The 15,218-nt window shown below is 55.7% G+C and overlaps 1 protein-coding gene across 1 annotated transcript; it reads right to left on the minus strand.

Annotated features, from left to right (window-relative positions):
- Nucleotides 1-12,758: 12,758 nt before the first annotated feature.
- On the minus strand, nucleotides 12,759-14,463 carry RPS14 (ribosomal protein S14). Its single transcript, XM_026047565.1, has 4 exons — nucleotides 14,299-14,463; nucleotides 14,003-14,164; nucleotides 13,330-13,406; nucleotides 12,759-12,869 (listed from the first exon to the last, which is right to left on the minus strand). The coding sequence occupies exons 1-4, from the start codon at nucleotides 14,445-14,447 to the stop codon at nucleotides 12,802-12,804; spliced, it is 456 nt and encodes a 151-aa protein (XP_025903350.1). The 5' UTR covers nucleotides 14,448-14,463; the 3' UTR covers nucleotides 12,759-12,801.
- Nucleotides 14,464-15,218: the final 755 nt, after the last annotated feature.

Here is a 15,218-nt window from a genome sequence, read left to right on the forward strand (position 1 = left end):
ACCACACCCCTTTGGGCACCTGATTTACAGTCTGGCTCCCTTTCCTCCGTTTCACGAGCCTCTGCAGTGTCTCACTTAGGCCTTTTGCATCTTTGCCCCGAGCTGGACTTTCTGCTGCCTGGTTCATTTTTATCCATTGCAGCTGGTTCGTCCCCGAGGATAAAAGCAGAGAACACAGGGACATTTTGAGCAGGCGTTGTTGGAGGCTGGCTGGTGGCATATGCAGATGTTCAAGTCCCCAAAGCTGCTGCATTTCTGGGGAAAGTAATTCAATTAACATTCCAGGCACTGAAAACTGGTTGTGCAGGCCCAGATATGAGGAATGCTAATGAAGCCGTGCTTGGGAGTCGAGGCCCCACATATAGTGCTAAAGAAGAGCACATTGGGTCTGGGTTTCTGTGCCTCTCCCGCCCCGGCTGATGAGAGTGCTTGATTTTATCTAGCAAACGGATGGCTCAGGACAATTAGCAACTGAGAGGGAAATTATACAACCTTTTTGCCTTGGGGCGCCTAATGCCAGGAGAAGGCTTTGAAATGTGCCTTGGCAGGGAAGCAGCGGCCCCTCTGCAGGTCTGTGGTGACGAGGAATGTGCTGCTGCCACCGGGTGCCACCGCACCCTGCAGAGCTGCCGAGCGAGCGGCGCCCAGGGCTGCAAACGGCAGGGTGAGGAGCGCGTCCCCTCGCTGCTCCGGATCAGGAGCTGCGCGGAKGCAGGCGTGGGGATGCTTCCCTTGCAGCCTCTCCGTGCTCACCTGAGATCCTCCGTTTGCATCTCCCGCCTGCACCACCTGTGCTCATTCCAGCAAAAAGCCCTGTTATTGGGACTTTTCCTGATGGATAGAGCCGGTCTCTCCCCTGGCCTGGAGCCACCAGCACCTCCAGATGGACCCAGGGCCCGGCTCCATGGGGCAGACAGCCAGAAGGGCCGTGGGGAGCCCTTGCAGCCCCAGGTGCCACAACGACAGCTGAGCACAGCCCTGGCCATGCACATGAACGGCGCGGGAGGAGCAGTCTGGGACGGGGGTGCCTGGCCTGCCTGGCAGCCTGGGCAGCCGGGAAACCACGGCTGTCACAGAAACAAGCCCAGGAAAGTAGGGCTCTACTTTGCACGTGCGCTTTTGCCTCCRTCCTCCCCGGCGCACAAACGCTTGCCTTAACTCCCCTGCAATGTCTGGAAAGCCCCTAGGAGCTGAGCGACCTTGGGAGAGGGAGGCTCTGCGGGATTTGCCTTTGGCTGCCAGGTGGGTGAAGCCCCTCGCGGCACCTGGCTGAGYGAGCCCCCGGGGACGAGCCCATGGGAGCAGCGGTGCCCGCTCGCTGCAGGGGACTCGTGTCCTGGCGGGGACAGGCTGGCTGCAAAGCCCCATGAAGTATCCTCATCTTGGCAGCGRGGCCTGGCCGGGCTGCGGTGCGGGAAGGGGGCAGAGCATAAGGACATATAGGGTGTAAGGTTGTGCTGATGGAAGCAGTCCAAGCAGGAAGGGCTGCCAGCACCACGGCCCCACTAACGGTGCCGCCCAAGCTGCCTCCGCCAGGCGCTGCCATGAATGTATCAGGCCAAGCTGCTCGGCCCCCCTGCTTCATCCTCCCCGCCCATTCCTGAGAATTCCCAAAATTCAAAGCCGGTTTTGTCCCTGCTCTAAGCCCTTTCCTGACCCCGGGCACTGGCTCTGCAACAGGCGGCACAGGGTGTTGAGCTCTCCGGAGGGACAGGCGGACACGGCAGCAGCGGCTCCCCTCTGCCCGGCCCTGTCGAGCAGGCTGTGCTACCTGTGCTGCCGTCCTCCCTCGCCATGCCTCGTGGACTAAATCTATAACCAGATCAAGGGTTTAGCTTTATCAGTGGCTGGAAAAACATGACATCGTTCCCCAGGGGCAAAGTATCCTGCTGGCCTGGCACTTCCTTCAGGGCCTGCAGAAATCGCGGGTGCCGCTGCGCTCCCGGGCCCTGCTGTGCTGCTCCGCGGCTCCCGGAGCACGCGCATCCCGTGGGAGCTGCAGGAGCTGCCCGGGGTGGGAGCTGCCCGGGCTGCAGCAGGCCCCGTCTTCCCGCAGAGTTGGACTTTTCACAGACCAGGCACMTGGGCACAGCGCCAGCCACCGGGAGCTGGCGTTATCCCTGGCATTCTTCCTTGCAGGACACACGTGGACAGAGGCTCCCTCGTGGCGGGCGAGCGCGTGGGACAGCCACCACCAAGGCCGGTGACATCCGTCCCACCGGGGACCCRCTTTCCTCGTGGTCTGCACCCTGCTCCCCAAACCTCCCTAAACCTCCCGCACAGCGTTGGCCGGAGCCGGCGCGGGATGATTGATGTGCGCTATTAAGGCCGGTGAATGGCTTCTGAGCACATCCAAGCTGCTCAGGAGTAATTAGTCATCCTTGCAGCACGGAGCCAGCCCAGGCTGGCCGCCCATGCCCTGTGTGGAGGTAGAAGCCCCCGCCTCGTCCCGCGGCTCCCCCGGCTCCGCCGCGGCTCCTGCCCTCCCCAGCGCGCACCCAAGGCACCTTATCACCCCCGCGGCCATCGCTATCTGATGGGCACCGTCGCCGTGCAGGTTCCCGGGAAAGGGCAGGGCTCGGTGGCGGCAGGTGCACGAGGGCTGTTCTGCCTTCCTGCGGCGCGGCGGGCACAGCCGTTCGGCAGCAGCACCGCGGCGGGCACGGCGAGGCGGGCACGGCGAGGCGGGCACGGCGCTCCATGTCAGCAAAGGTAGCCGAGCATGAAAGCAATTTCACACGTTATTAGACAATTCCGGGGCTGGCCGTGCGGCTCCTGCGGGAGCAGCCCTGCTCCCCCGCTCCGTCTCGCCCACCCTGCTGTCTCTCTGCGTGGGGCYGTATCTGGCAGTTCCCCGCGACGTCTCCCGCCTCTCTGCCCCACACGCTCCCAGCGCCACTGGCCCTGCCCCGAGGCGGCCGGGCACCGCTGGCCCTGGGCTTGATGCACTGCATGTTCCCCGCAGCGTTCAGCACCAAGCAGKGAGTCAGTGATGAGCCATAGCCAGATGCACCGACCCGTTTCGGAGCAGCTCCGCAAGCCGCTTGCTAATGCTGCAGCAGGCTCCGAGCAGCCGGCGCGGGGCCCGAACCGGCCGGCGCAYCGCAGCCAGACGTGGTGTCCTGGCTCCTGATGCTTCCAGAGGCGGCATCCCCAGCACCGCAGCGCATGCCRTGTGCTGCCTGCTGCCCGGTGCTCAGGCTCGGGGCTCCTTCACATGGGCCACCCTGCTCCCACACACGTGCAGGCTCCTGCGAATGCTGCACACACAGGTTGGCTCTGCTCAGAGTCAGCTCGGCTCTGCAAGTGTTCGAGTCAAGCACCATGCTCTGCAAACACAGCTCTGACAGCAGAAGCTGGCAGTGCCCTTCAGCCACGGGCTATTYCTGCTCTCCTTCGGGTCAGGGTGCCCTCCTTGCTGCTTTCTTCCTCCGGGCACTGCAGGCCTGGCTGCACGTTTATTCACCTCCCACCTAAAGCTCGGCCATCCTGAGGGGAGGGAGCGCACGGGTTTGGAGCACGGCTTGGGGAGGTACCCGTCGCTCTTCCCAGCCTGAAGGTCGGAGCTGGCAGCCTCCTGCAAGGGAGAGGTGCTGAGGTGCAATTGTAGCCGTGAGTGAAAACCRGTCTTGGGACTTCCTTGAAAGCTCGGGGCTTCCTTCAAAGCTGCTTTCTGCTTGTGCCTCTGCAGCGCTAGCGAGGCCTTGCTGATGGCTCTCTGTGGATGCCAAGTTGAAGCCACAGGCAGATTGATGGCTGAGCACGGGGCAGCTCTGCTTGCCTCAGGTGCCTCTCCATGTGGAGAAGCCTTTTGCGGCTCCTCATCCTGGCCAAGCCTCTTGCTGTGTCCCTGGGGACAGGCAAGCTGGGGCCAGGACATAAGGCAGGAGGAAGAGCAGACCAGACCACGACTGGTGTTTGCACACACGGGGCTGCCGCTTGGGGACACGGCTATGCAGGGCCAGGGGACCCTCCTGCTGTGCCTCGCCTCCCTCTCCCAGCAAGGGAATAGGGGAATGGGTTGTCCCCTGGGACAAAGGTGTGACCTGAGACTCAAGAGACGAGCCCCGTGTCTCAGTCGTGTTGCTGCAGCCTGTCATGCAGGCGCTTCCCTCGCGRCGGGAGCTGCGGCAAGGAGGACACGCGTGCTCAGCACGGCCACGGGGACCAAGGCAGCTCCTGCTTCACCAATCAAGCAGGAACCCGGAGCTAATGGGCTGCCTGGCCACAGGCCAGCGCTGAGCGCCTGCAGCCTGYGCTGGCAACCAAGAGCATCCCCTGCAGCGCCGGCACCTCCGCCGCGCTACCCGCCAGACTGCCGCACACGGGCCGTGCTGCCCAGCCCTGGAGCGTCGGGCAGGCCATCCCGTTCTGCACGCAGCAGTGCATGGGCACCAGCTGTGCCAGGGGCTGCAGCCCCGGGCAGGGTGTGCAGGGAACGAAAGGGGACAAGGAGCCGGACACTGGGTCTCTCGACGCTCCCAGTGCGTCCCGGCGAACACGAGCGTGGGGCCTCCTGCCCCTTCCTCGCCCAGCGGTTCCAAGGCACCGGCCTGCAGGACGTGGAGGGAGGGCCGCACTCCGGCTGCAAGGGGAGGCTGGAAGGGGCTTTCTGCATCCAGCTCATCCAGCACCAGTGTAGGCACCTTCAGCGCYGATGGCAAGAAGGAGAGCCTTGCAAACCCTTCCCGAGAGGAGAGGACACTGTTGCTCTCCTTGCATGGCTCAGCAAAAAGAAAAGCCCTGCTGCATCCACGCGGTCCATGCCTCTGTCACTGCATGGGACGGACACAGGCAGAAAGGCCGCGCAGGGGCCAGCAGATCAGGATTTGATCCTTGTTGTTACGCCCCATAGGTGGACTCTATCCAAATGCCTGCATGTCCAGGATATGAATCAGCCTGGACAGGAGGAAAGCTGCCATTGCTGGACACACTGAGCTGCCTGGCAAGCTGCTCCAGCTGCCAGGCTGTGCCAGGCACCAAAGTGCTGGTGGGGCCGGGCTGTGTGCAGCGGCACTCGCTGGCTTCGCCGGGACCCTGCACATCAGACCTGGGGCCCCAGGACATGTTTCTCCATGCTCCCCATGGGCTTTTTCCCAAGTCACTGGGCTGACAAGTGGTTAGAGCAGTGGTGCATGACCAGGGCTGTCCCTAACCTTGACCCAACTGCCCTGCAAGGAGCTGTCCCCCTGCCTGGCTGTGACCTGCTTTGCCCCTGGCCACAAACATGTTCCACAGGCCCGGCCAGAGCATTCCTCCTGGAAGAGCATGTCCTTTGCAGGCTATTTTAAGGAACACTTGTGCCCTTTATTCTTCCCCATGTCTAGGCTCGAAGGGGCCTGTACCCTTTGCCGGAGGAAGCAGTTCTAGGCTCGGGCCAGTAGTGAGTGCAACGAGATTGAGTCAAATAACGTGAAAAGAGAGGGATGTCAGCCCTGCATCTCCTCAAGCCAAGTAGCAGGGCATCACCTGGAAACAGGCTCTGCAGGGAAATGCCCAACAGCCACCGAGGTTCAGAACTTTGGATTCCGAAATAAAACAAGCAGCCTCGGCTAATCCCCCTTTTTCTAGCAGGGTGCACTGCAGGACGCCAGGACCTCATGGTGGGCAGTGCACTCTTGCCAGCAGTGCCGGGCTGAGGACACGGCGCTGACACTGGCTGTCTCAGCACAGCCACGATGGAGCCTTTCGGTTCCTCTTCTGCATCCTGCTCTGGGCACAGATTGCCAAGGTGGCGCGTTGTCGGGCAGGGGGCAGGAGTCCAGGCCCGCAAGGAGAAAGCCAAAGGGTTTGACAAGCCTCCTACCAGCCTCACCCACCCTGKGTTTCCTTTTAAGCAGTAGATAAGGAAGGAGGAGCACAGCAGCAGTTTCACAGCCCTCCTCGTCCCTCCGCCACCCTTCACCCTCCCAAGGCCCCAGGTGTCCGAGGGCAGGCGGAGGGGCCTGCCAGGCTGCTGGCTCCTRTCGCTGCGAGTCGCTGTTCAGCTGATTTCATCTGCGCCCTGCTGCGCTGGCAGGAAGGCGGCTCGGGAGGGAAATCTGACCTGATTTGATTTGATTAGCAACGGAAAAATCTGGAGGAGTCATCAGCAGCGACCTGCAGGTCTGAGCCCCATGGCTGTGCTGCGTGAGCACCACACCTCCGTGTGGGGCAGCGGCAGACATGGAGACACAAGCACGAGGTGTGGGTGTGAGGAGACACCGTGACCACCGCGGAGGCACCAAGACTCCCTCAGAGCCCTGCCCTGGGCAATCAGGGCCCACTCTGCCCTGTCCCAGCCTGAGTGAGCCCCGCACCAGGCTGGCAATGGGGGCAGCCCTTCCTGGGGCTGCAGTCTGCTCGGTGGCTCATGCTGGAGGCTCCTTTGCTGGGGCCTTTCAAGTGTTAATGAACACCCAGCCCAGCAGCAGCCGCAAGTGCCGATAAAGAACGACCTGCAGATAACGGGGAGGGCGAAACCCAGAGGCGGCTCTGACCCGGGTCCTGGCACTAGGAGCACGTGCGTGGGCTGATGAAGAGCAGAGCAGAGCCTGCCCCTGCTGTCCCCATGGCTGGCACCGCTCCTTGTCCCTCACCACRGTGCGTGGTGGCACGGGACACCTGGCGTGTGCTCAGGTGAGGACATGTCACCTTTATGGGCACAGCTGGCCCGCAGTGAGCGCTGCGAGGGAGCGTTGCTGGAGCTCCCTGGCACGCGGTGGGGCTCCACAGAGCGCCCGCGGGCGCCATGGGAGGCACGCGGGGCCGCGCCAGCGCGCGAGCCGGCGTGCAGCATCCTGCCGCCACGCCGCACAGCCTTTGATGCGGCCAGGCGCCAGGGGGGCAGACGCCAGGCACTGCTCCGCGCTCGGCCGCGGCAGCACGCGCCATGCCGGCGCTGGGTGCCACGGGCTGCGCTCACCCACGGCGCGAGTCCCTGCCTGCCGCCCTGTCTGCGGCACAATGCTCCCCTCGGGCACCGTGGCAGTGCTGCTGCCTGCCTGGCCATGCTCACGGTGCCCGCGAGGCCTCACGGCCTCCGCCAGCCGCTTCTCCGCTGCGGGAAGGGCAGGAGGCGCCCAGGRCTGCTCCCCCAGCCATGCTGCTGCCGAGGGCGCCTGCAGGACACGGCTGCCCTGTCGCGCTCCAGTGACCTCCGTCTCTTCACACCCGCAGGGCAAAAGTGCACACAGAAATGGAGGAACTCCTGGCCACAGGGTGTCACGGGGCCAACGGGGAAGTTCACAGAGGAGCAGGGGATTTCACGGCAGAACGGGCCAGCGGGAGCTGGAGGAGACGTTCAYTCTGCGGTGCCCATGGCACCCCAGCGCAGCCCGGCCCGGCTGCCTGCTCTGCCCTCACTCTCGTCCCGTAGCTCAGAGAGCTGTTGCAGGCCCACACCACCCTGTCACTGATGCACAGGGCCACTGTCACTGCCCCGGCTGTGCAGGGCACTCGTGAGAGCCAACAAAGCCAACCTGAGACCCCACCAGCCATGACACCACCAGGCGCCACACGCCACCTCAAGGCCTGCTCGGCCAAGGATGGGCAAACCCACCCTTGCCAGGCRCGCAGCAGCCAGGCCCTTGGCCACCCACTGAGCACCCACCCACTTGGCCACCCACTGAGCCAGGCCCTGGGCACCCACGCTGCAAACCAGCGTGCCCAGTGCCCCAGCTCGCTGCGAGCGCCGGCCGGCAGCGCTGCAGCCATGCTGGTGTGCGGGGGAGCTCTGCCATCTCGTGGCCATGCTGCCGCCATGTGCCGCCGGCACAGGCCATGCCTCGAGATGGGGACCGCCTTCCTAGGGCTCCCGGCTTCCCCTCTCGCCATGTCGCTCCAGCACCAACCCCAGATTCTGACCTCCTGGGGACTCCTGGCTTCAAGGGAGAGACATGCAACCACCTGGGAAAGGCAGGAGAAAGGAGAGGAAGCTCCTTGTGGAAATGAGGGTCAAAGGGGAAAAGGACATGCACAACAAGACAAGAGGGGACAAGGGGACAGGGAGGATGTCACTTCCAGAGGCCATTTCCAAGCGGGCAGCACAGTATTGGCCACAAATACCTCCCAAACACCAAAGTATTGGCCACTGTAAACAAACTGAGCAAGAGGAATTCASACCTCATGCCTAGACACGCACACAAAGCGTGTGAGAGGATATCCTTATGTTTTTGCATGGTGTTCTCATTTTAGTCACAGGTCAGGCAAGGGGCTGACCCGTTATCCTCATGTTTGCAAATGTCAAGCTTAGAAAGTGGCCGTGTAGTGAGGCACCCTGGAAGATGTCCCCCAGGAGACTGTAGACTGAGTGATGTTCATTCCTCGTGCCGGGAACTGTCCTTCTCCTCCGTGCCTGCCTGACACAGAGCTCAGAGTTAACGCTGCTCTCTCAGGCACTGCATCAATGAAATATCCGTGGTACTCCCCAAAGACGAAGCAGGATGAACCCTGCAATCAAGAAATGGCAGTGTGGTCTTCCCCAGTCGCAGGGGAGGAGAGATCACTTACAAACGCTAGACCCAAAAGCCGTAGGTCTGCGGGGGGAGGCTCAGGATACGGGAAACCTTCCACAGAGGCTGCTGTATAGGAAAGGGTAATGCTGAGAACACCCTGAAGGGCTTTCAGGCCCTCTTGGGCACTTAACCCCTGCCATGGCCAGATCTGAAGGCYCCAAATGCATCCAGGGGCCCTGCGTCCAGCCCAAAAAGCAAGAGAGAGCAGGCCTGGGTGGAGGCAGCCTGGTTTTGCAAGGCAGCAGTGGGAGAAACACAGCTGGGGCTCCCTGCGGGGCTGGGGGCCCTGCACACAGACCACCCCCGCACCTCCCTAATGCCAGGGAGTTTTGGTTTACCCTCTTCTGCCTTTCTTCTTTCGGATGAATTTAGGAGTAGATTGTGGGACAGCCCATCAGTAACACATCCCTCATGCTCTTTGCTCAGAGGCCAAGCCAGTTGCGTTTTACACTTCCCACATATCGGAATTTGGTCTTGGCCCACACAAAGAGGAGCCCGATGCTGGCGTCTCCAGCATTAGGACCCAGTACAGCCTTGGTGAGAGATCAGACAGCAGCGATATTCTGGGTGTGAAATTAAGAGTAACGTGCCCAGACATTTGCTGGCATCGCTAGTTACCAGGCAAACCTCCATGCTCACAGCTCAAAGCCCACAAAGCTTTAACTCAGCACACAGAACAAGCTCAGAAGATTTATTTAGCTGTTATATCAGTTTCCCTCGCCCAGCTCTGGAGCTCTCTAACCAGCAGGTATTAAGTTGCAAACCCCACAACAGCTCCAGCTCACAGCCCAGCTGCTCCCTCCTCAGCTTGCACAGACAACAGCACATGCAGGAGCACAGCCAGGACCACGCTCCTAAAATAAATAAATAATAACTAAAATAAACCCTCCAAGGTGTCCTTACTCAGCTGACATAAATCAGGCAACAATTTCTGACAAGCTAGATCTAACACCAGCAGCTGAGCATCAGCTCTCTCTCTTGCTGCTGTGCCTAGATCAGTCCTAGGGGCTACATAGGGATATCTGAGCCCTCCTCCTTGTGTCCGTTTTGCCCGGAGCGAGTTTCATTTCCCTGCTACACTTCTCTGTCAAGCTGTGACTTGAAATTCCCCAGGCTGCASGGGTCATCTGGTCCAGACTCACCCTTGGCACTCTGCTCTTGGCCTGCCGTGCTCATGCAGACCATCTTGTCCTCCTGGATGCATCTGGAGGTACCACTGCATCCCCACGGACAGTTTTTTGGCCCGTTTGCTTAGTCCGGCTCTGAGTGTCAAGGACAGGGCAGTGCTTGGCACAGAGACCTTCCTGGCTGCAGGAGATGCTCAGGGCAGGCACTCTGGGTTCTCCTGTATCTCCTGATCTCCTCCAGTGCAGGCAGGGAAGACGCTGGGGAGACAGCTTGGTGCAGCCTTGGGGTGCCCCAAGCTGCCCAGCCCGCGGCTCACACATGTTTGCAGCCTGTCACTTCTAAACCAGCCCTTTGAGCCGGTACTGCGGGACAGCTTACTTCTGCCCAACCTAAATACCAAGGGCTTTTCCCAAGCATCCAGTTAGGGGAGAAATCAGGCACAGGATGTTGTTCCAAAGATGTCAAATCAGCTGGAAAACAAAAGCAATTTTGCTGTTACCTGCCCAGCTCCTAAACTCGCAAAAGTTAAGCTGAAAGATAAGCAAGTTTTAAATGCTCGTCAGAATGCTATGAAGATTGACTGTAACCTGTGTTTTTCTCATACCATTCAAATGCTTGATATCATGCTCTTTGCAATATACTGCTAATATTTTCATGGCAGCGTTATTTGTAGGAATAAAATGGCTTAAATACTTAATAGATTTAGTGTCCTTTCACTTTCCCAAAATCGATTGATGTGTTTGTAGTCACTTCATAGGAGAAAGCTAGTCTGTGATGCAGGTAAGGGACTAATCCTTCCTGTGCAAGAGATTGTTAGCAGAATTTTGGCTGCTTTTAAAATATTACCTGCATGCTTTGCCATGCAAGACTTCTACTCGCTGAATTCTCTGAAGATCAGCCAGCAGAGGGAAGCACCACATTCCCAAATCCCTTACAAGCCCGAAACTACTGAAAAACACTGCCATTCTCTCACAGAATTATGTTTTATACCAGAGCCTGTTAAAATACTGCAGTACGAGGAAGGAACAATAGCTATGCAATGCTTTTCTGTTTTCGTCTTAAACTTGTAAGTATAATTAAGGCACATCTTTCTTTTAGAACAGTAAAGCAAGAACTTGTTCAGAAGTTTTTTGGAGGTAAACTTTAGTTCACTATGTTGAGACGCGAATTCTGAAAAGGTGATGTGTGGTTTAAAGCAGTTCCTGGGTTTAGACACTGCTGAGACTGCTGCAATACTACATTGCTAGAATTTGTCAAAATCTTTGCTGCCCCCAGCACTTTAGTTTGTTACTGTCTTCCTCATGAAGCCAGATCTGTTAAGGAAATTCTCCATAGGACTGTCTCAGCAGTACAGCCCCTCTGTGTGTCAACTCCCAATTCACTAACTTAATGCATGATAAAGTTAGAAAATTCTAAGCCATCTGTGATTTCATGCATCATCATAACTTTAACATCAACCTGATTTTTTTTTTTTTTACAAACAGTTGCTACAGAAAAAAAAATCTAGGAGAAATTACCACATACTAAGTTCCAGGTCATTTCAACTCCACTTAATAGATTGGCCAGAGGTTTACACAAACCATGTGCTSTTTTTCTGTAAAGGGAAGCATGGACACATAACAGGCAGGAGCCATCAGCTTCCTCTTTCTATAATGTTTATGTAGATAGAGACAAAATGTGTAAACTGCCTCAAAATTCTCCAGGATGTAGTGTACTCACCAGTCTGTTTGCAGCCATCTCACAACTGATTAGAAAGGAAGAGCAGGCGGGGCCACAGAAAATTAAACTCACTGGCACAGCTGTAAAGCTGCTGCCTAGGCTGTAATCCTTACCTGGCTATAGAAAGTCCTAACTAGCTGTGCTTTAAATCAGCATTTTCGATTCTGTGCATGACTAAYGTGAAGTGTAACTTTCTTATTCAATGACTAATCTAGGAGGTTTTAAAAAACTTATAAATCACTAAAATATGTTTTGTTAAATAAGAGTGTTAGCTTCTTGCACACTGCACTTGTCTGTACATTAAGTCACAAGGACTGGGTCTAGCAGGTCAGGAATCTGTTGCAGATTAAGTTTGGTAAAAAGCTATTTTKGGGGACTATGTTATCAGCATGCAAATTCTGTTTGCATTTAGGCTTGCAAACTAGACCATACTCGTTAGTCAGAATATTATTAGCAAGAGAGGTTTTGCTCATATAGAAWATCTATGCAGAGCCATTAAATGTTCTTTGTTGCTTTACTTAGTAGTTAATATTTCTAATCCCCTTTCATATTTTCAAGTTATTTATAGTGACTTTTTAAAGTGTATTTTACTACATTCTCATGCATTGCAAACAGTCTTAGCCTAGCTTCCAAAGAGTTTAATTCCTAAATGTAAAAATAGCTGATCTAAAACTGTAACAGGGACAAGAGGCAAAGGAGAGCAAACACTTTAGCAAAAAACTTCGGTGACCAGTGACGTCAGCTGTTGAAAACCACAGTTTTAACCAGAGATTTACGCCTCTGACAAATGAAAATTCTATCACTAAACTTACAAACTGTCACAAACCTAAAACCCTTTTCTTTACACATATTGCTGGGGTGCAGTGCAGAACATAACTGCCTTACATTGTTACTGTATGCCAATGAATTGTACTTGGGCCTAAACTTTAACTTTAGGCAGGAAAGTGCAACGAAAACATGAGATTTAGAGCCTTGAAGACCCTGAAGGGTACATTTTAAAAGGTAGGAAGAGCCTTATGTTCTGAATGATGTTTTTTAGTGGAGAGTAAGTATTAGTGCAGGAAACAGCACATGCCTAGGAAGCAGCATTTTTAAGTAGGTCTCCCAAGTACAAATATATGTATGCATTTGTTTAAAAAATAACAGCTGAGGGACCTGTAATTCCAGTGCTTCTACAAGCTTTCCTGTATATAGTGGGCACATCTGTTATAGCTGTACTAAAATCACTAAAATCAACTCCAACACAAGCAGCAAGCCCAACTTTAGACACAAGGGACAAGTCATTTGTGCATGCCATTAAGAACGTTTCCCAGAGGAACAGGAAAGTATTAGTCTTGCRGATCCTAGATGACAAGGAGACAACAAATGGTTAAAAATCAAAGCATACYTCAGTAAGAAAAAATATACATTTGCAAAGAGGTTTGTAAGAGAGTTTTAATAACGAAAGATGCAGCATTGGTTACAGACGACGGCCACGGCGACCACCCTTTCTGCGYGTGCTGTCAGAGGGGATGGGGGTGACGTCCTCTGTGGAGACAAAACCACTGTTACCTTCCGGAAGGAAGGGAAGAAACCGAGTGGGCAAAGCCACCCAACCAAGCAGTATCTCCAGATACCCCCCGGCTGCACCTCAGAAGCCAGCTACCCAGGCAGCATCAACAAACTATGGCAGTCAGTATTTGTGAGCTCACCAAATGCTGGGTATCCAAAAATCCCCATGTCCCCACCCATTTGAACCAAGTACCTAAAATTCTAACACTCTGTACAAGGCCTGGGACTCTCTCTCGGTGTGAGCAATTCCTCTTCTTGAGTAGCAGCCTTAAAGGAAGGCTAACACAATAGTTCCAGATAATGTAACAGCTCTGACATGACAGTGTTCCCTTTAGCTCAGTAATCCCTCCAACTGATTTCTGAAGTATCAAGACTCTGCCCTGACATACAGTGGCACAGGCTTCCACAAGTACCCTCCTCCTCCACCACCACTCACCAATGCGGCCGATCTTCATCCCAGAACGAGCCAGAGCTCTCAGGGCTGACTGGGCACCAGGTCCAGGGGTCTTGGTCCTGGAAAAGAGCATCAAATCAGTAACTCCTTAAATGACTCTAAACTGAGCACACAGATGACAAAAATCTAAGAGTCTGAAGACAGACACAAATACTCCTCCCCTAACTTAACATCCCATTTTCAAAGAGATCAGAACTCTCCTTCCTGCTATGCCCAGATTCACACCACGCACAATCATCCACAAGACACATCCTACGTTCACTCCAGACTGACATGCCTCCGAGTTTGACAGCACCTAYGTTTTTACTACTATAGTTAAACGCAGACCTGTGAACGTATTCCAATTCCAATCACGTTAGTCATGACCATGTCAGCCAATTCCCACCAACTTAAGCAGCACAAAGAGGAAAGGGCCAGGACTTTCTGTGGAACTGGTATGGACGGAGGAGCTGACCCTCACACACACAAGAAACTCACCCTGGTCACTGACCTCAGGTTTGCCCTTTGCCAAGGGCAGCAGGCAAACACGCTGCAGACAGGGCTGAACTCCCAGCACGCCAGCAGGGCAAGTCACACTTTGGGAGTGCACTAGTGCACGCTGAAGCACCAACAGACACAAGTACTGCAGACACAGGGGCCAGTCCCTCCAGCTTACCTGTTTCCACCAGTAGCACGCAGCTTAATGTGCAGAGCAGTGATGCCCAGTTCCTTGCACCGCTGGGCAACGTCCTGGGCTGCCAGCATAGCAGCGTAAGGAGAAGACTCATCTCTGTCAGCCTTCACCTTCATGCCACCRGTCACACGGCAGATGGTTTCCCTAAGACAGGGGAAGAACAAAGTCAAGGAAAAGTCTCTCCTCCTCCACCCTAACAGCCTCCTGGGGCATTATTTCCACTTTCAAAAGTGAAGCAACCAAGTGCCACACAGAGGCAACCAGTGCTCAGTACTCACTTGCCAGAGAGATCAGTCACGTGGACAAAAGTGTCATTGAAGGAAGCAAAGATATGGCAGACCCCGAACACATTCTCGCCTTCGGCAACCTGAGGGCCCAAGCTAATGACCTGTTCTTCCTTTTTCTCCTTGCCTTTACGAGGTGCCATTTCTGAATGAAAATAAGTTGATTTTGTCAGCATCAAAGTAAGGTTTTACACATTTCCTCAATTGCAACACTTTATCAAAAAACCMAGATGAGCTCCCAACAGAAAAAATCCATTCATGCAGCAAATCTCTGGTGCAAGCAAATCTCTCCAAAAACCCCACACATCCCCAGCTCTGCTGTCCACGGGCAGGGCAGCCCCTCCATCTGCAGTTGTTCAGTGAAGCCTCAAACCTCTCCTCACACAGCAGAGGTTTCTGAACAACCTTCATCTCAGCAGGTATCTCCGGGCACCACACCAGGGAATCACAGCAGTGGGGTATTTCTGCATGACTATATAGAAGCAGAGAAGATATCTAACCTGACAGTTCCTACAGACCTGGTGTTTTCACAAAGCTCTGACTTCCCAYGGCTTCCAGGCAGTAGCTGGGGTTCCCACACTTCTACCCACACCCCGGGAGCAGCTCGGGCACATCCTCTGCCTAACCCTGGACACAGGCAGCCGCAGCACCCAGGAGCGCTCTCAGGGGCCGGAGAACCCAACCTCCCTCCCGCAACACCAAGAGGTGGCTCCGTGCTGCCCAGCAAGGCCTGCCGGATTTGAGCCCAAGCAAAACAACATCATTAAAGCAGTCATCCTGAACCAAGGCCTGCTTTTATACGCAGAACTAGCTTGAAGATCCCCGCGTAGCGTTGCAAAAACGGCACCCAGCTCCAGTCCCTAGAGCAGAGCCCAGGAGGAGCCCGGCAACGCAGCGGCCTCTGCCCAATGCGG

Source organism: Nothoprocta perdicaria, unplaced genomic scaffold, assembly GCF_003342845.1.
Source record: "Nothoprocta perdicaria isolate Ctin4 unplaced genomic scaffold, notPer1 scaffold_5, whole genome shotgun sequence".
Lineage (NCBI taxonomy): Eukaryota > Metazoa > Chordata > Aves > Tinamiformes > Tinamidae > Nothoprocta > Nothoprocta perdicaria.